The following is a 19880-nucleotide window of genomic DNA, read 5'->3' on the forward strand; positions in this document are numbered from 1 at the left end:
AGCCCGCCGGGGTCACGTGGTCTCCCGCCGCGCCTCTTTCCCGCCCCCGGCGGCGCGCGGGGGGCGTGGCCTCGCGCCGGCAGCCAAGGGGGGCGCGCGGGGGGCGGGGCCTGGCAGGGACCACGTGCGGCGGGGCGCGCGGCGCGTCAGTAGGCGGGGTGGAGGGGCACGGGGCGGGTGGTTTCGCCGCTCGGCTCTGAGGCGCCTCCGGTGGCTTCACCCCACCCCCCCCTACTCTTGTTGAACACACAGCGCCTGAAAGCACCGCTCCTAAACCATCCCCCGCAGCTCCCCGGCCTCCCCTTCACCCCCATAAAGGGGGGATTGCCATGGCGGGGAGCGCCCGGGAGCCATTTTGTGTTTGGGGCTGCCCCTGCCCGCACCGCCCAGCGGCCGGGAGGCGGCCAGACGGCGGCCGGGGCGCCGCGGGGGGGAGGCGGGCGCTTGCCGGTGACCGCTGGGGCCGTGGGGGCGGGTAGAGGAGGAGGAGGAGGAGGAGAAGCAGCAGGAGGAGGAGGAGGAGGCGGGTCCAGGCGTCCCAGCCCAGCCCAGCGCCTTGCCCCGGCCGGACACGGCGCCCGGGGCGGAGATGGCGGACGAGGCGCAGAAGAAGCCGCACTTGTCGGCGCTGGTGGGGCACACCAACGGGCTCACCAAGCTCGCCGCCACCGCCAGCAGCAGCAGCCGGGGAGGAGGGGGAGGAGGAGGAGGAGGAGGCGGCTCCGCCACCACCGCCCCGTCCAAGAAACTGGTCATCAAGAACTTCAGAGGTGGGTGCCAGCTGCCCGCTCCCCCCCCTTGTTTACAACGTGTGTGTGTGGGGGGCTCCCTAATGCCCCTTATCGCGATATGAGTGGGGACAGGCGCTTATCGCGGTGTCACTGCCTCGCCTGGCACCCCCGGGATGGTAGCGAAGGGGGGGGGTTGTGGGGGGGGTAAGATGGCTCCGCAGGGCCCTGCCCCCCCCACCCCCTCCCCGCCCGCTGGCAGCGCCCCGCGCCCTGTGTCTCGGCAGAAAGGCCCAAGCTGCCCGATAACTACACGCAGGACACCTGGCAGAAACTTCACGACGCCGTGGGGGCCATCCAGAGCAGCGTTTCCATCCGCTACAACCTCGAGGAGCTCTACCAGGTAACACCCGTGAGGTGGTTTTCTTATGGGGGGGGTTGGGTGTCACCCGCATCGTCCCCGTGCGCTGTTCACGCTCAGTTTTTTTGCAGTTTTGTATATCAAAGGCTCCTTGGAGGAAGCCACCAGCATCTGGGCCCATGAAAAAGCAATTTGGAGGCTGGGAAAGCTGTGGCTGGGCAGGGCTGGGCTTTCAGCCTCTCCGATCCCGTGCCCCCCTTCAAGGTGCTGAAAATGGGGTGTTAGCTTCACCAGGTTGTGCAGATAAAGAATTTATAACCCTTTTTCTACATAACTTCACTTTCCTGTGATTAAATGTTAAGCTATTTGTTGTAACAAGAGTCAGACTTCAGCGTCTTTGGAGAATGAAAGAGAGAGTCTTGGTTGAGCAGACACCAAACTCTCAGTTTACCTTCATTCAGATCACTGTACATTTTCATATTAATCAAAGTTCTCATTTTTTTAGTGGAAATAGAGAAAAAGTACTGCTGAAACATCAGGGCTGCTGGAGAGGGTCTATAGACGAATATATATTAAAAAAAAAAAAAGAAATAGTCACAAACCTGTTCTTCCTTTCTACTTTCTCCATTAATTATGGCTTAGTTCTTCATGCATATACATTTAAAATAATAAAGATACTTAGCCGGAGTAGTAATTTTTTTCAACGATCGTGTCATTATGAAAATTACCAATGTGGTAAGTTCTGCTTAAGCACAGCTTAAGTTAATTACGAGTTTTCTGTGGGTGCAGGTGTTTCGTCTGCGAATGTGGATCTCACTGCAAGATCAGGACTTAAGGTGTTAATATTCTCACCCCAAATTTTCTTAATGTTCAGTAGAAATAGGTTTAATGTTGTCTGCAAAGTAGAGACTCTAAGGGGAGACAAAACCAGCAGTCCACATTGGGTCTGTGGTCAAGAAATCAGGCTGAATTTCGGGAGCTGATTAGATTTCTCTCTGTGATTAGTTAAGGTATATAATGTATGGTTCTAAAATGGCTCATTATGTAAATGCATATTGACTTAATAGGATTTAATGCCTTTAAACAGATAACTGGACTGATATACTCATCTATTAATATTTACAGGTTTGCAGAGTCTGAATTACATGACATGTTTCATGGTTTTAAAATGAGCATTTGAAAAATCATGCTCTTTCATGCCCAGCTTAAAAAAAAAAAGAGAAAACCACAGATGCTTTGAATGTTACCTAACTTGTTTTCAGAGGCTCGGAAATGAGATTATAGTAATGTGGGTATGAAATCGCCAGGGTACAGGCTTGAGTTTTGGCAGAAGAGAATGAGAGAGATTTCAGATAAGCTGTGGAGGCAGAGCTGTACTTTTTGTTTTTTCTGTTTGTCTGCTTGTTTGTAAAAACTGCACGTTATAAGGTCAGCCCAATAATCTGCAAGGCACTGGTGCAAATCAGCAAGATTTCTGTACAGTGGGTGGTGGCTGTGAGTGTGCCCGTGCATGCATACATCTTCTCCTGCCAGAGGAATAAAAGATGAAGTTCAGCATCTATTGGAAACCTGATCTGTACTTACAGATCGTTTTAACTGCCTGTTGGTGAGCACGGAGCCATCCACCGGGGAAAATTCCTGCATTTGTACCGGTTGTTTTTGCTGTCGGGGTGGCTTTTTGTGCATCTCTGGCATCGTGAGAGCCTGCTGGGGCTCGGTGAGGTAGGCAGGCTGCTCTTGGACTTTCTGATTTGTTTAATTTGATGCTGTGGCTGAGGAAAAAGTGAAGAACAGTGACAAGGCCTGGTGGGAAGTCCAAAGGCTACTCCTTCCCAAGCGTTCGTGGCCAGCAGGGGTTAAAGCAGGAAGGTGCTTGGCAGAGCCACTGAGCAATGGGAGGGCGGCAGCCAATTTTTTGCTACTAAAATAGAAATGATGTCTGGGATTGGATGTGGATTGCACAGATTTTGATAGAAGTAGCTGGTATTTGATGGGATAGAGAAAGTGGGGCAGTGCAAAGAATTGCCAAGTGAGCAGCGAGTGATTAAAAATAATGGAGAAAGAAAATTCCCTTTGCAACAAGATCCTAAATAAAACAAAATGGGGCAGAAATGCCTTTCCTGAGGGCATAGAGAAAGTTATTGTTGCAGTGAAGGGAAAAAAAATAACATTGGAGCCTTGAGCAGACTTTTATCTGTATGGATGGATAGGAAGGGCTATGTCTCAGAAAAAATAACAAAGTGTCTGAAAAATAGTTGCGTGTGATTACTGTTTGTTGCAGGGGTCACCTGATGTACCCATTTTCAGAGCAGAAAAGCAAGAAGCAGTGTAAGGCACCTTATGAGTACTTTTCTGTTTGTTTTCGTTTTGTGTTTTGGAAGACAGGCTCTTCAGGATGTTAACACCTATGGAGGAAATAGAACAAGCAGCAGCAATAATTTGCATACTACAACTGAAGACTGCTCAAAACAAGCCATTAAAAGCATTATTCAAAACTTTCACTACGTTTGTGTAGGCAAAGAGCCTGCAGTGTTCCCTCTCTCCTATCCTTGTAGATGTGGTAATTACTACAGCTTTTTTCCCAGACTAATTGTGTGCAAGATGAATAAATTCAAATTATGTTTCTTCAGAGAGACAGCAACAAGTCTGAATTAAACAAGAGGTGAAGAAGAAGGGAATTGCTGGCTTGCCCCCCACACCAGTCACAAAAGCAAGCACCAGCTAGTTAGAGGCAGTACCCAGGTGATAAGGCAGCAGTCTGAAGCACGCTTCAAGCCCGTGCTGCTGCCCAAAGGGCCGCTTTCCCCTTCACCTCTCTCTTGACCTGCTCACGTGCTAGCACAATCGTTTGTGTGGTCCTAAAGTAAAAGCAGAGTGAAGGTCATGTACTAGTACTTTGACAAAGAGTTACGTGCTGATATTAGGCAGCATGACGTTTTATATCACAAACAAGGCACGCACAAAAAAGCTAAAATATCAGCAGAACTGAGTAAAGACCAAGCACTGGGGAAATCCTGAAACTTTCTCTGAGTTCATTTATGCTGTTCATCGACAAAATATGTCACTGTAGATCCTCTGGAGCAAGGGAACACAATTTCGGGTCACTCTTGGTCACCCAAACGAAATAGTGCTTCATGTGTCATGCAGTGTTCTCTGCAGCACCAGCTCACAGAACAGAGGAAGTTGAGGTGAAGTTAAAGGAAGAGACGGGATGGTTTTATCTTCTTGTCCAAGTCCTTTGGATAATTTGGTACGAAGCACTGAATGGCCACAAATACTGCAAACTTTACAGCTCTCACAGAGTGTTTGTCTGTCTTCATTGTGATTCATTTTAGATGCTGCGGTCTATTAATAAAATAGTTTATTGAAATGCAGCACACAAGTTAAAATAAAGCGTGCCTGGAACAAAATCTAAATATAGGCAGTGGTATCAAGTGAGGCTACGTTTTCTCTTTGGTATTCCCACTCAGTTTCTTGTGAGGGAAAAAATGTTGGTGTGAGACAATGTAATTGCTGTATAGCTGAACAACAGCATTACAGAGGTGTCAGAGCTGTCCCAGCATAGTCTACATCAACTGTAACAGCTCAGTTCATATTAAAGTAGTGACCACAGCAACACTTGGTTTGGGGCAGAGTTGTTGTTAAATAGCAAGGAGAAGAAATCCTCAACTGAATCCCACGAGGTCCAAATAAACTTGTTTTTTAATTGTTAAGGCTTTCATTCTTTTTCACGATTTATATACCTTATACCTAGTGTGTGTATCAGTAGAAACAGAAATAAGCTAATAAAATGACAGGACACCAACTATATTTGTTTACCATTTTGAGACAATAGTTTAAGTGTTTGGTTCTGATGCTATTTCCACCTCACCTAATTAATGTGAAAGATGAAAACCCCGTTTTATTTAATCCTCTATGAAAATAACACTAAATAATTAAAGACTTAATCTACAGCAATGCTGAAATGCATCAATATTCAACAATAATTCATCCTTAACGTTATGGAGAGAAGGAATTAAAATACTTGGTTTGACTGTGTTTTTATAAAATAAATAGGAATGCTGGTGTGCACGTGTGGAGGCATGCACAAAAAATGCACCTACAGAAAGACTGCTGCTGCTGAGCAGAATGGGTGAAAAAAGCCTTGTAATGTTTAACAGCACATCTGAAATATGATAGAGATGATGATGGACCTTGTGCATGACATCTGACAGTGTAAGAAGGGACCGAAATCAGGAAGGAATCACAAAAACTTAGTTTTTCTACATAGTTTGGCTAATTTTATTTCGATAAGCTTTATTTTGGTGCGTAGTTTGGACAAGTAATGCTGATTTTTTCCCCTCTTTGGTGTTGGTCTTGATAACGCAGGGAAAATCTTAGTTCATTTATTTTTTTTAATCTCATCTCAACTTTTTTGGTTTTAGGCTGTTGAAAATCTCTGTTCTTATAAAGTCTCTGCTACACTGTACAAACAGCTGCGACAAGTCTGTGAAGATCACGTGAAAGCACAAATTCTTCAATTTAGAGAATATCCTTTTCCTGTGCACAGATATGGTTAGATTTGGGTTTAAAACTTTTTTTTTCCAAATAACAGTTTTTTCAAAATGTCAGTGTTATTTGAGGTTGTGTATTTATGACTTAAATATTTTCAAGTCCACCATATGCAACTTCAGTCATCTGGGTAAATATTTTTTGCATACAGAGAAGTAGCGTGGTGACAACCATTTATTTTAGTAGGAATCCAAATTTTACAGCTAATCTAGAAAATTTCAGTAGCACTGTCAGTCTAAGTAAAAATATACAAAGCACACCTGTCTGTATGGCTAATTATAAGTGCTACTCAGTGCCAATATGTAGCAGAGGTGTTCAACAAGCCCTTTAGATACCTCACATGCACCTTGGGAGGTTTTTGGAAGAGAGATCAAAGTTCAGAAGATGACTTGGCTGCCCTGGGACCTGCAGAGCACTGAAGTTTTACGGTAAATTTCCCCCCAGTTTTCTCAAGTTACGTTACCAGGCTTCTCTTTCTGTGGCTGAGCTGATAACAGAAGTGCCTGCAGATCCTCTCTGTACACTTGGGTGCAGCCGGCTCTGAAGCCCATTGTGCTTTGCATGCTGAGGGCGTGCTTTATGTGTCTTCTGTATAATAGCCTACTGGTTACGCTTGCTCGGGAAGTAGGATAAGTAGAGTCTACGCCCACCAGGCTGTCCTCGAGAGTGCCTTGGCAAACAGATGCTGGAGAGTGCCGTAGTGAACAGATGCTGCGGTGATCTGAGTGCTAACCCTGTTTCCCAGCTCTCCTGCCTGTATTTTATTACAGAAAATCATTGCTTGAAATAGAAAGAAACAGGGGAATGGGTTCCAGAAAGAGTCCTTTTATTTTTAGGCAAATGCTTTTAATGTGCTTTGGATTATAACTCAGTTTCTCAGTTCACTGCGTTCCCCAGGTAGGTGCCTACACACATAAAGAAGATAAATTGCTTTCTCTGTTTTATTTTTTTCTCTCTAGCTAAGTCCAAGCATGGCCTTTTTTTTTTTAATTTTTTGTCCCAGTAAAGGAGCCCAGCTTCTACATGGCACATGAGAAATATTGATACATAAATTGGCACTGTGAATTTGGTTCTTAATCATGCAGCACATTTTTTCATTAGATTTAATTTGATATACTAAAAATCACCTCTAACTAAAAAGTACATTAATCAGTGCAGTAGTCTGAGGTCCAAGTCTTAGCCTGTTATAAAGCAGCGTACAGTTGACCAGTTTTGCACTCCAGGCTTTTCAGGCTTCAGCCCAGCTTCTGAAGAGATGTTGTAAAACTTTGCCTTCTCCCCATGAGCCCAACAGAACTAGTGTCTGAAGAGCTGAGAATTTTGTGTTTTACAGGTATAGTGCTTTATATCCCAAGGACGTGAGATTACATTAATCAGATTTGGCCAGAGGGAGTTGGGGATGATACTGTGTGTGAAAGGAAGGCAAAGTCACGCTTGGATTTACTTCTATGACATCCTGCAATTCTGAAAGCATAAGTAACACTTGGATCTGTTGCGTAATTAATAAAACTTCATAGTTTACTTCAGGAGACCTGGAGATGTACGTGAAAAGAGTGGTATTTGGATTTATTGAGGATTATTTAGAACTGTAACTGCTTCTAAGAGATTAGGGTCACTCCTGTTGCGCACAGTGTGAACTCATTAAACAAAGTAAACCTTTCTATCCAGCTCACCTCGACTGGCAATAAGGGTGTTTTTGACACTGATGGGATTTCTTGTTTAAATCTGTATCGGAGTTGTACGGTGCAGCCGCTAGATGGTATTGCTGGAGAGCTGTGAGCGTTCATTCCTTGAAAACATAGGGAGGCCTTTTGGAGAATTGCCATCCCCTGTGCTGGGCAGAAGCTTTGCAATTAACCGTTTATCCCTAGGCAGTCCCAGTAACAGCAGAACATCCACAGAGCAGATTTGCTTAATGGCTGGCAAAGATCATCTCTGGAATCCGGCCTCAGACGTTACTGGCAAGCTAGTTTTCCTTAATAGGTGTTGTACAGATTCTCTGGATAGTCTTTTATTTTTAAAGAAGATAAATAAATGCTGGCAAGATCACTGCAGACAAATGGTAAGTTGAATGTTTGTTCAGAATATGTATCCTTGGGATGTGAAGCCTGGCAAAGGGGAATTTGTTATGGTTTTAACTTGGGACTGTTGCATCTCCTCCAAGTTTCAGCATAGGCTTTCACTTTCCCCTTTGATAGCTGGGGGCAGTTTTGTTGTTGAAAGCCGGGTTCTGCAGTGCTGTTGACTCTGATGCTGAAATATCACTCAGCAATGTATTGACGCTTGTGAAATTGTTGGCTGTTTGCAGTTTGGGTAACTGGAGAATCCACAAGCTTTGCTTTTAGATTGCTCCAACAGCTGGGTTAATTTGTGACTCTTTTTGTGATGCAGAGATGAATATACAGAGAGATTAAAGAAGCTAAATCTCTCTTTCCCCATCTTGTCATCAACCTCCATGATGAATTATGTTATAGAAAAAAAAAATTCCCTCTCAAATATGCTTCATAGAAATCGTCCTTTTAAAATGTTTCATTATAATTCGAAGACAGCATTTGAAAGGTTTCATTGCATTCTCACCTAGCTTTGGCTACAGGTGCCCAAAATAGTTGAATTTCTATTTTCATTCCTCAAGTCCTTTTCTTTCCCCTCCCCTGTGGGGGATGGGCAGAGGTAAGTGCTTTTTATCTCAAAAGTGTTGTGGCAACTATGCAAAATAAATTCAACAGTCTGATGAAAATAAAGTTGAAGGCTTTTGCCTCAAAACTTTAATTAAACTGGACTTGTGTTTTTGTAAAAATATGAACTCTGTTCACTTTAATTACTTTTGAGAGTTCTTTTTTGTTTTGTTTTGGTCCTCAAAGCAACAACCTGTGGCAAGTGGCTCTCTTGCCTTTGTGCTGAATTAGCACTTGTGGTGTTTAAGGGAAAAAAACAAAACAGTCTCATTGCTGTTTTACTTTGATATGGTTGGCCAGAAACTGTCAGCTTGAGAATTGCTTCAGAAGCAGCAAACTTCCATTGTGAAAATGTCTTTTGCACAGTTTATTAGTGTCTCTGCTTTAAGCTTCTTTTTTTAAAGAAAAATGAAAATAAAATTAAAAGTGAAAACCACAGCAGCATGCTATTTCAGCATATTTCAACACTTTCAGATTTACTGAAAGTGTTGGTGGTACTGCTTAATGGCTTGTTCATCTCAATAGCACTGAAACTTAAATAGCACTAAAACAGGCTAATGAAACTGGTTAAATGCTTACGAATTTGAAAACCATTTTCAATATATTTTGTTGTACTGCTTAGTCATAGCGTTAACATCAATAAATTACATATCGGTAGCCATACAAGTTACCACAAGAGTTGAAAATAGATGCATCAGCAATTAAGGTACATGTGTATGTGATACAACTTTCAGAATTTGTCTTACAACTTAAAAAGCTGTATGCTGATGAAGGCAAAAATATTTTTTTCTGTATTTTCAGATCATGATCAGAAGCATTTTCTTATTTCTGGATCGCACATACGTACTTCAGAATTCAATGCTTCCTTCTATATGGTAGGTACTTATGTAAGCATTTCTCTAATATTTAGAATCTGCACATGCTTGAAGTCTGCACAAGGTTGAAAATGAAATTTTCACGTAATAATTTCCGCCACCCCCAAGGAATACCTGTTGTGAAGTGAAGGAAAAGAAGAGAGATGCTAACAAGTGCAGGCACACACAGCTGCAGCTGTCACTGCCTGGGTGAGGCTGTGCTGGGAGCCTCCTCTGGCTGCTGCCTCTGGGCCCAGCTGTACTGCAGGTGCTCCTGGTTTGGCAAAGTTCAAAGCTTGGCTACTGGCTCTGTTTTTTTTTAACTAAGTTAGGTACACTCACAAAGTGCAGATCACCTCTCCTACACTGGCAAGTTGAGAGCTGTGGCTCAGAGCTTTGAGGTTAATCCTGGATGCTGCTGCTGGGCTTGGAGCACCCCATGGTCACATCTTTGGGGTGTTGTGTTTCTCAGCATCCTTCCTGGGAAGGATTTCATATCATAACCAGGACAAACAAACCCGGGCCTTTCCAAAATTTTCTGGTATTATTACTCAATATAAAGCAAAAAAAGATGTAGAAAAAAGATGAAGTACCATTGTGCTTCTTCCCTGCCTGTGTTACTTCTGTGCTTCTTTAGGTCTCACATGAAGTCTTCCCTTCTGGACTCTGTGTTAGTTCCTTTTTTTTTTTTTTTGTTAGGCTGCTTTTTACCGAAGGTCATCAAAAGGATCTGGATCTGTTCACACTTAGTGCCTTTTTGCTCATAGTGGGAACATCCCATTTACTGAAATCCTTATGCATACAAGAAGGTTGGGGGAAACAATTTTTACTTAAGATTCCTCTGTTTTCCTTGATAAAGAACATGATTAATAATTGGCTTTTTCGTGATCAGATGTAGAGGCATCATTCCTCATAATCTTAGTATGAAACACAAATGCGATACAGGTGATCATAAATGTACAGAGAATTAATGATTTGAAACAAAACTTATAAATGACATAAAGATTGACCCTGGGATCTTATGTTAAGGTAGATGTTCATTTTTGTAATTATTTTTATAATAGTAATATGTTTTTTTGGTGATAATGGTGGTTTGTTTTTTTATACACAGAGATTGTTATAGTCTACTAGGTGAAATACAAACAGACTGCTCATAGTTGTCACCTGAACTATGCATAAACTAAAGTTTATGCATCTTGTAGCCCCTCACCTGGTATTTTTGTGATGGTTATTGTTATAGTTCCCTTAGTGGATCGTGTAAAAGAGAATATATGCACAATTAATACATTCACTCTCTGTATTGTATATGTTATATATATATATATCTTAATATGTATGTATTTTCTTAAACTGAGATTCAGATTTTTGAAAAGAATCAACAGTATGGTTTATTAATTTTCAATATTCTTGCAGGGATATGGGGCTAGAGTTATTTAGAAACCATGTCATTAGTGATAAGCAAGTTCAAAACAAGACTATTGATGGAATCCTTCTGCTGATTGAACGAGAACGAAGTGGTGAAGCTGTGGACAGAAGTTTGCTGCGAAGTTTGTTGAGCATGCTGTCTGATCTGCAGGTGAGTACAGCAAATTTCACTAATAACCATTACACTTAGAAACAGGGTTTGGACTTCTAATATGTGTGTTGTACAGAAATAATTATATTCTGCTAGTAAGCATGTGCTTCAAAATCTGTCGAACAGATTGAGACGTGGTTTCCTTTTATCTACCCTATCTAGTCTTTCATTCTGTTTGTAAATGAGACCTCTTGCTTGTTTTTCTTAGCTGATGCACTGGCTTTAAGGCTTTGCAAGGTTTGCAAGTCTTTTAGTATGTGTAATACCTGTCTGTCTTAACTACTTGTTTTGTAATCCTACTGAAGGTGGAGTGTAGCAACCAAAAAAGATCAGTTCTGTCACCGTGAAAAGGTTTTTGGAGTCCAGATCGTGGGTCTTACTGCAAAAGACATCACTACGTCAGCAACTTCTTAGCAGAGAGCAAAGACAGAATTAGATGCAAAGTTAAGGCAAACATTTAAAAATGGTTATAGTCAGTCTATAGATAATTGGATTTTTCCATTAGAACTGATTCTAAGTAACCAAACAGAATATAAAAAATATTGTGATTTTTGACTTTGGTATGTGTTGTCCTCTGGTTGACCTTGTTGTATGATGTGCAATAAAACTTAGGAGCTCTCTTTCATTCTTAGGAACTGTTCAGGTTGCTCTGTTCCCAAGTAACATACGTTATTACAAAACTGCTTAAGGGTTTAAAAAAGAGTGCAAAGGGGAAGACTGTATGAAAGACTATCAGAAAGTACTTTTTGGCCAGCTTTTCTGCTTTTCACGTTTACCTTCCAGACTTTGATCTGTAATTACACTCTTTGGTGTATGAGAAAAATTTGTAAGTAATTATTCTGTTCAAGAGAGAAGAGAAACTTCTGTCAGTGAATTTTCGGATCACATGCACGCCCTTTCCCACTTTTATCCCATTGTTACTTGCAAGCCTTCTCTACTTGCATCAGTTTTTTGTAGATGTTAACATTGATTATTTTTAGCAATATACTCTGCTAACTAAAGATAAACATTGCCCTTTATTGGATCCTTCTTACAGAATTGGATTTCAGTTTGCAGTCTTCTTCACTGGCTCAACAGTGTGGTTTTCTTTCTTCACTAGGGAACCTAACCAAATCTGTTCTGTTCTTTTGTGTTACCTGTCACTATATCGAGGCACAGATGTGCTTATAATCCTGTAATTATACTCCAGGATCTCTGCTTCTCTATTTTCTTTCACCAGAGGTTAGCCTGTGGTGAAAGATGAATTAATAAAGCAACTCTTATATTTCATTTGAAAACAATTGAGCTCCTAGCCACTCCTGATTTTTTAGGCAATTATGCAGTGGAAGACCAACTGTTGAAAGCTGATTCCTGTTCATGTAAATCCTAATCTATAGCAGTTACCTTGTTGTAAAGATTTATACAGAAAATAGTTGAATATATATTGCATTAATGTATAGATCAGAAAGTTACACCACTTATCTTGAGGGAAAGGATGGTAAGAAATTAAATCTAGTATTCAATCCTGTTGAACTTGGAGCCTAATGTAAAGAGAAGGCTGAAGCAATCACTTGATGTCTGCTTGTGATGCTGAATTAGTGAACTCATACACTGAGTGCTTTTCAAGCCAGAGGTTTCATGTTTGATGCATTGAAAACAAAAAATTTCTTCCTCCTTATGGACTTTGAAAAAACTCAGAATGTAATAATGACTTTTACAGCTCTGTGTTATCTTTTGGGAAAAGTATTTCCTTCTATTCATCTACCATACTCAAGGACTTCTCTTTCTTCTTTTCAGTGACTGTTCACATGTCATTCCCTAGCGACCTTCTCCAGTCTGCTCTAACTACTTTATGTAGTTGTCCTTTCTAATTTATCTCCTTTCTATATTAAACCATGTTAATCATTATGCAGAAATTTCTCTATGTCTGTGGTGGTTGTTGCTGCCCTTTTTTAGTCATCGCTTTGTGCCTTCACTGGAAAAAGGAAGTTCATTTTACCTGGTAAAATGAATCTTTATTTCTTTTGTGCCCCTGAGATGAACCTGGCAGATGTGAATTAACATATCAGAAATTATCTGTTTTGTTTCACTAGTTGGAACTTTTTTTTTTGGCCACAAAAGTGTCAGTGGGAGTCTTGAACTCGAACGGATTAGATGTGCTGTTGTGTTGGGTACAAGTTTTGGACTACGTGAATTAAACAGAAGCTATCAGTTTAGATGATTTTAACGTTGATGGCTGAAACACACTATTGGTACGCTGGAAAGTCATCTCTGATCAGAGTATTTCTAAAACCAGTAGATACACAGAGAACTTACGAGTTTATGCAATTTTAAACACTTGTCATAATTGTGTACATTCCTGAGATTTTACTTGCCTTTTATGTCTGACAACCAGAATATGCTACCCTTATTGGCAGCTTAATGTAAGTAACTAAATCCGTTTCTTGAGCAGGTTTACAAGGAATCATTTGAACAGAGGTTTCTGGAAGAGACAAATTGCTTATATGCTGCAGAGGGCCAAAGATTAATGCAAGAAAGAGAGGTAGGTGCATGATATAGATGACAGCTTTTATGTTAGTTTCATCTGCTGTGGGATTGTGTGAGAACTTTTGGTAGTGCCATAGCATGGTAATAAGTGAGATTTACTGGTGTGAGTGGTGTTTATGCATTGGGGACTGCAGTACTGTATCAAGGGGAAGAATGGAGTCCCGTTTGCCTTAATGTTTTACCTCTAGATGTGAATATACATGTATGTATATGTCATATAAACATATATAAATGTAAATTAGGGGTGGAGAAACCCAGTAGTATTTTTGTGTATTTAAAGTCCCACTATCAGCAAGTTGATCTCCACACAAAGCTTAAAGTTGTGCCATCAACTGTGTTTTTGCTCAAGAGCTGTGAAATATCCACTGGCATCATTCTACTCTGTGCTTAATACCGAAGTAACCTTTTTACTTTTTTTTTTTTTTTTTTTTACTGTTTTGTTAAACTTATTTGTCAGTTTTATTTCTTTTGCTTATTAGTTAAATAGACACGACATTTTTGTTTCCTGTGCTCTTGAGATGAAATTATGCCCTGTGGTGAGCAGCCTGAAAATGTGTTTCTCTCTGAAAATGTAAATCAAAGGAAGTGTTTCTTGGTTGTCTAAGATACAGCATATTACTTTTATTAATTCAATTTTAACGCTGACTTGCTACAAACATTCTGAAAATTCCTGTCTACATGACACTGAAGTGGATCTTTTGTGTCTAATCCCGTTTCATTCACCTCATGCCTTGAAGTTCCCTCAGGACCTGAGATGAAATGCTCTGATGCATAGTTTTCCCACAAGTCTTACTGCTTTACAGGCCTGGTGGAAAACTGAGGAAAAAAAGCACAAAAATAATAAGGCTCTAATTTATAAAGTGCTTACATTTATATGTTTATGCATATACATGTGTATATGTTTGTGTATGCATATATATTTACACACACACATATCAACATATGCGTAACTGTTTTGATCATTTGAAGCACAAGATTCTTACGTGCTAACTCTCCATAGGGACAGATAGCCCTAGGAGAAACTGTGTGGTTCACACCAACTGAAAATATGCTCTCTGATATTTTAAGGACTAGCTTAACTCATCGGGTTTTGAGGGGAAAAAAAATTCCTCAGCAGTAACCTCAGATTTCTGATTATCTGCTTCTTTCTGTGAAGTGCAGTTATAATACTTTAATTATGAAGTAGTATTGTTTAATTAAAATGTAGATATTTATGTAATGTATAACAACATTGCGGTGGAATAGTCTTTTTCCAATCAATACTCTCTTTCTTTATAGTTTAAAATTATCACCATGAAACATTATCTGTCTTTTGTGGTTTTGTACTTATCTGTTGAACTTGTCATTCTCTTCTGTTACTAGGTTCCAGAATATCTTCACCACGTTAATAAACGTTTGGAAGAAGAAGGAGACAGAGTGATAACATACTTAGACCACAGCACACAGTCAGTACAAATTCTGTCATTCTTAGCAAAAGTCAAGCATCTTTCATAAAACAGTGTGGTTATTCATGGTGGTAGAGACACAGACTATCTCTGTAGTATTTTACAGATATTATCTTGTTGACAGCACTGATACAGTTTAGTGGTGGTTTTTTTTCTCATTTAAGGCTTCATTTTTATCAAATTTGCTTTATTTAAAATCAGAATACTCTCTAAGTACGAGAGGAGAAATTGGAAAAAAAGTATCAGTGTAATTTGAAGTTAACAAATATTATATAACTCATATTTGGATTATGGAAGCAGTAACTGATTTTAAACATTTGTGTGATTATAATATGGGAATATGCACTGGGAGGGGGAGGATGAAAAAAAAAGAAAAAGTTAAATTATGACATAGGATAGAGAACATGAACGCAAACATTCCAAGATGTTTGAAGTAGAATCAGCTTTGGTGTAGCTGCTGCCAATATATTGTGCAAGGTAGCTTGTCACTTTTTTCCCTGAGCTATTGAGTAATAGTGTGTGCTTTGCTGGGGTAAGAATGTGCATTCAGGAATTACAGCACAGTCACTGACAGATTATAAATGCATACTTAATTTATATGTAATGCAGCAAGCTGTTGCCTTTTTTTAAAATAACATAAGCAAGTAAAATTAACTCAGAATATTGCTCCCAAACTCCTTCATTTTTTAGCCAATATGTTGGCATTTTATTGGGTGTTAAAAGAATAGCAATATATATTTTTTTAACTTGTATGTATACATATGTATGAAGAAAATGATAGGCTAAGCAAATGCCCTTGAGGTAATGGTGCATATTTGAACTTTTCTTCCTGTCAGTGCTGATTGCAGGGATACACAATCCTTGCTCTGAGTCTAGTCCTTAGTCAAACTCTTAGAAACCTACTTTTAGAAGGCTTTGCACTGATTTCCTGTCTTTGCATCAAGGAACAGCAGCTCTTAAAATTAGTGCCCTTGAGTTGCCCTCAGGTCATACTGTCTCCCCAGGTGTGCATGAAGAGAGCAGGAAGGATGTTAAATTTAGTTAGTAACTTTGAACTTTAGACAGAAATGAAAACCAGCATGGGAAACACGATTCAGAATACTTAAAACATGTTTGTGCAACGTGTGGAGTGTGTATTGATGCGGATCATTGAGTGATTTGTTCAGCCCACCAGTACGTGCCTGGACAGCTGACCAGAATAAGCAAATCTCCTGGCTGGTCAGTAGATGCATACTTTGAGGCAGAAGCTACATTATGCTCATTCATCAGCTAGATGTCAAGATAAATACTCGTTCTGTCTGTCTGCTTCTTAGGAAGTACTGCTCTGTCTCATGCAGACCAATTACACTTACTTCCTCTGTAGGGTGAATAGGTCTTTCAGGGCAAAGGATGTTATTTTATGCAACCCTGAATCTTCCTGTTCTTGGAGACAGGCAGCAGTAGTTGGAAGTTTCAGGGAAAATGAAAGTAGCCATAAAAACAGACATGCATTAAGACCAAGGGTCTGTCTAACTGGTCTTTCACGTTCACTTAAAGGAAACTGTATGTGATGCCTTGATACTGTCCTAGTATCTGCCTATTTGCAGCTCAGCATATTTTCTGAACCTGATGCTGTTTGCATGTCTAGTATTACCCAATGAATCTCTTTCACATATTTGTGCTGTCTCACTGGGACTCACTTAAGTTTTTTCATGTATGACATCCCTTGGCCAGGAGATCCTGCAGAGCACCAGCCGCCGTATGATAAATCTGATATAAACCATATGATAAAACTTCTGTTTATTTGAAGTCTGACACCCAGTACCATCACTGATGTCCCCAAATCTTGTATTGGAAGGGGAAGTGGTCAGCCCTTTTCTTTTCACATTTTCCCACATCAAAGGCTCCTGATGTGTACAGATATTTCTCTTGCAGATGCTGTTATATAATCTAATTGTCCATGTTTCCTTCTCCGGACCTTCCCAAATTCTAATTTAATCTTTTGAGATTAAGGGACTAAAACTGTGCATTGTATATTAAATGCTGAGCAAATCATTAATAGGAGGTATTTTAGCAAAGGTGGGGGCTTAAAGAGGATGCTACTACCTAACAGGCTTCCATCAATCTGAGTTGAACACCTCTCTTTTAGAAAACCTAAACTAAGGGTCTGAGAACCAGTTTTATAAAGCTTAACACAGAAGGAAGTGTTTGGTCTGTTGTTGTCATATGATAAACAATGGTAGAAGTGTAGATAGTGAAATCAGTTATACCTTTGTGTTTCGGGCATTTTTTTCCTCTATTAGCCCATAAATGATGGAAAGGTAAACTTGCCATTATTTTTCAGCCCTGTATAAAGGGAATGCATCAAAAATATTTAATTGTGAAAAGCAGGGGAGATTTCAAATGTGAATTTTAAATGATTAGCCAATTTGAGGAGTATTATAGTTCTAGCTCAATTTATTTAGCTGCATAATACAGTTGGATAAAAATATTCGGTTTTGAACATCACAAGTGTATATGGTATCGTGTTGTTTTGGAGTGCACATCTTTGGAAGGTTTCTTTCTTTTCAAGCCAAATGTCAAATTGACTTTTTCCAGACTTTGTTAATACAGATTTTTGGTATCTAAACTTCTCTCTACTGTTCTATAGCTTGTTTTTATTATTGAAAACTGAATTTCTTTTTTAGTTGTATATGTGGATAACTTTTTTTCTTTCTTATATCACTCATGAGACTTTTTTTCTTAATTTGTAGCCTTTGTTTCAAGTAGAAAATTGTTGATTTTTGTACAATATTGTAAGTTTCTCACAAGTATATTCTGACAGGATGCAATTTCCTTATGCTGTGGTACTTCTAACATAGTTTTATTTCCTTATTTAGGAAACCACTGATAGCTTGTGTGGAGAAACAGCTACTAGGAGAACACTTAACAGCTATTTTGCAAAAAGGTATTTTAAAAAAATTAATGAATTCTCTGATAAACAACAGATTCTTGTACTCTGCGATAACTTCAGAATCCACATCTTTAATTTCATGAGAAATGGTAGCTGTGGAAAATGCTTCCATAGACACAGAAAGCCAATTCAGTAAAACTGTCACACCCACTGTGACAAGTAGATCCTCCATGAGGAAACAAATACCTAAAATGTAACTCCGTATTTGTAAAGCTTGATGAACTCTCTAAGTCCCCTTTGACTTGGAGCTTGGGAATTAAACCTTTGAAACTGCTGATTCCGTGTACTTCATATCAACTTCCAAATGAAAGCTGCATTTACTGTTGTAGTTTCTTTTGTGTGATGACTACACAGCTCAAGTGCAATAGCTTTACATATCCTTGTAATTATATAGTTAAAGAATCATGAGCTATTGGAGCTGACAACACTCAGAGGTGATGCACTTCATATGCTTTTTTCTGTATTTTGCCTTCTGTCTGGCAATTCTAAATTTGAGCTGCAGTCTTCTTAAGAACTCCCTATTCAGATACCAATCTTCAAATCACCATTTCTTTGTTCCTCTTAACTTTTAATCTTTCCCTTTTTTCACTGAATTCCTGGGTTTGATCTGATCTTCTATTACTTTAAATAATCCTTTCCTTTTCTAGCACTAGCCATCTTCTAGGCTTTAGATCTTGTAGCAGTGTATCCTTATGTATACTTTTACTGTTGCAGAACTGTTATTGTTATCTTCAAGCTCCATCACATCCATGTTTGTTAATACTTTTGGATTGTTTTGCACACGCCTTTCACTTCTATCTTTACAAAGGGGACAAAGAAAGATGCATGCTTACAGTTTTCACTGAACTACTCTGGGAGTAGGTTATTTCATTGTTTTCAGTACATTTACAAAAATGAGCATGGTTACTCCATCTTAGCTATTCTTAAGCTTATCATAAATAGAAGGTAGGAATAAATAATAGGTTTGTTGCTACATGCTGATTTTGCTTGTCTTTTAATTCAAGTGTTATTTTCAAGTCACTTTTCCAATGATATATTTGTATATCAGTTGGTGTAGTCAGAAAACATGCTCTTGTTTTCTGAAAAAAGTCTGCACTCTTTTTTAGTTTATAATGTATATGCAGTGTCCATGTAAATATGGAGAAAATTATACATTTTTACAGTTAGTGTATTTTGGGACTTGTAATATTGTTGGATTATTTTTATATTCTATGTGTACACTTAGAGGAAAAAAAGAAGCAAGTCTAACATCACTTCTTACATAACTTTCTGCATTCATTTGATCCAGGGCACGTTGTAATCCACTTATAACATTCTAGTATTCAGTGCAAGTAGAAGATACTGCCTTTTGTAGGTTTTGTTCCCTAGGAGAGAAGGCATATGATGTACTAAGTTTGATACAGGAAAAAAAAAATCTTACCACGCAGCGTACATATGAGAAACTTTATTTTCTTGTATTATTACAACTTCCATTGAATAGATACTGTTTGTTTTTTTTTTCATTGTGAGTACAATAAAATTTTTCAAGGCTGTGACAGTGCTTTTTGGAAGCTGTGTGAAGCCTTGTGTCAGAGGACTTACCTAAATGTCTTTTTTCATTTGTCAAGTATGTGACAAAATGCTTGTTTCCATCATGCAGTTTATATGCTAGAGGAGAAAGAAGGGTTGTACTTTATCAGCTAGGTTATAACAAAGCAATTAGTGTATTTATTGGTCTCCCTAAATGAGTAAGAGATGATGCTTGGATATGATGGAATGGGCATTTTCTAATTTCAGTGTTCAAAAGAACATCAGTAACATGTATTCAAGACTTTGTAATCTGTTTTCTTATATACTTCTAAAGTATATTAATTCTTCTGGTATCTCAACATGGGCAAAAGCTTACCTTACATCATTCTAGAAAACTGGTTGCCTTTCTGAACACGTAGATAAATTAAAATGGAAGTATCTTAAGGTGAAGAAGAGAGTAGAAAATGGGGTGATGTCGTCAAGTAGTACTTCAAAATCCTTTGTAATCTAATACCGTTTAAAAATTGGAAGTAACTAAGTACATTTTGTGCATGAAGTAGAACAGTTGTACAGTGTCAGCTACACTGATGTGAATTGTCAACTTGTGTAAAATCCAGCTTTCTGGATTTTGAACAGTGGCATAAATCTTTGATGTTACCTTAACATTTTACCAAAGCCTGTTGTCACTGATAACAGACGATGTATCTGTGATTACATTGGGCC

At 39.4% G+C, this 19880-nt stretch overlaps 1 protein-coding gene across 2 annotated transcripts in view; it reads left to right on the top strand.

Moving 5' to 3' along the window:
• The first annotated feature begins 182 nt into the window (after positions 1–182).
• Positions 183–19880, top strand: part of CUL4A (cullin 4A) — a 36770-nt gene continuing 17072 nt past the window's right edge. Inside the window, exons 1-9 of one of the 2 annotated variants that reach the window (XM_068678927.1) lie at positions 183–770; positions 1016–1131; positions 5514–5617; positions 7633–7702; positions 9117–9190; positions 10583–10745; positions 13177–13266; positions 14634–14716; positions 17575–17642. In XM_068678927.1, coding sequence (XP_068535028.1) covers positions 590–770; positions 1016–1131; positions 5514–5617; positions 7633–7702; positions 9117–9190; positions 10583–10745; positions 13177–13266; positions 14634–14716; positions 17575–17642 — 949 coding nt within the window. In that variant the 5' untranslated portion in view covers positions 183–589. The remainder of the gene's footprint in view (positions 771–1015; positions 1132–5513; positions 5618–7632; positions 7703–9116; positions 9191–10582; positions 10746–13176; positions 13267–14633; positions 14717–17574; positions 17643–19880) is intronic. The other variant, XM_068678916.1, reaches the window with a different exon arrangement.

This window comes from Anas acuta, chromosome 1 (assembly GCF_963932015.1).
Source record: "Anas acuta chromosome 1, bAnaAcu1.1, whole genome shotgun sequence".
In the NCBI taxonomy this organism is placed as follows: domain Eukaryota; kingdom Metazoa; phylum Chordata; class Aves; order Anseriformes; family Anatidae; genus Anas; species Anas acuta.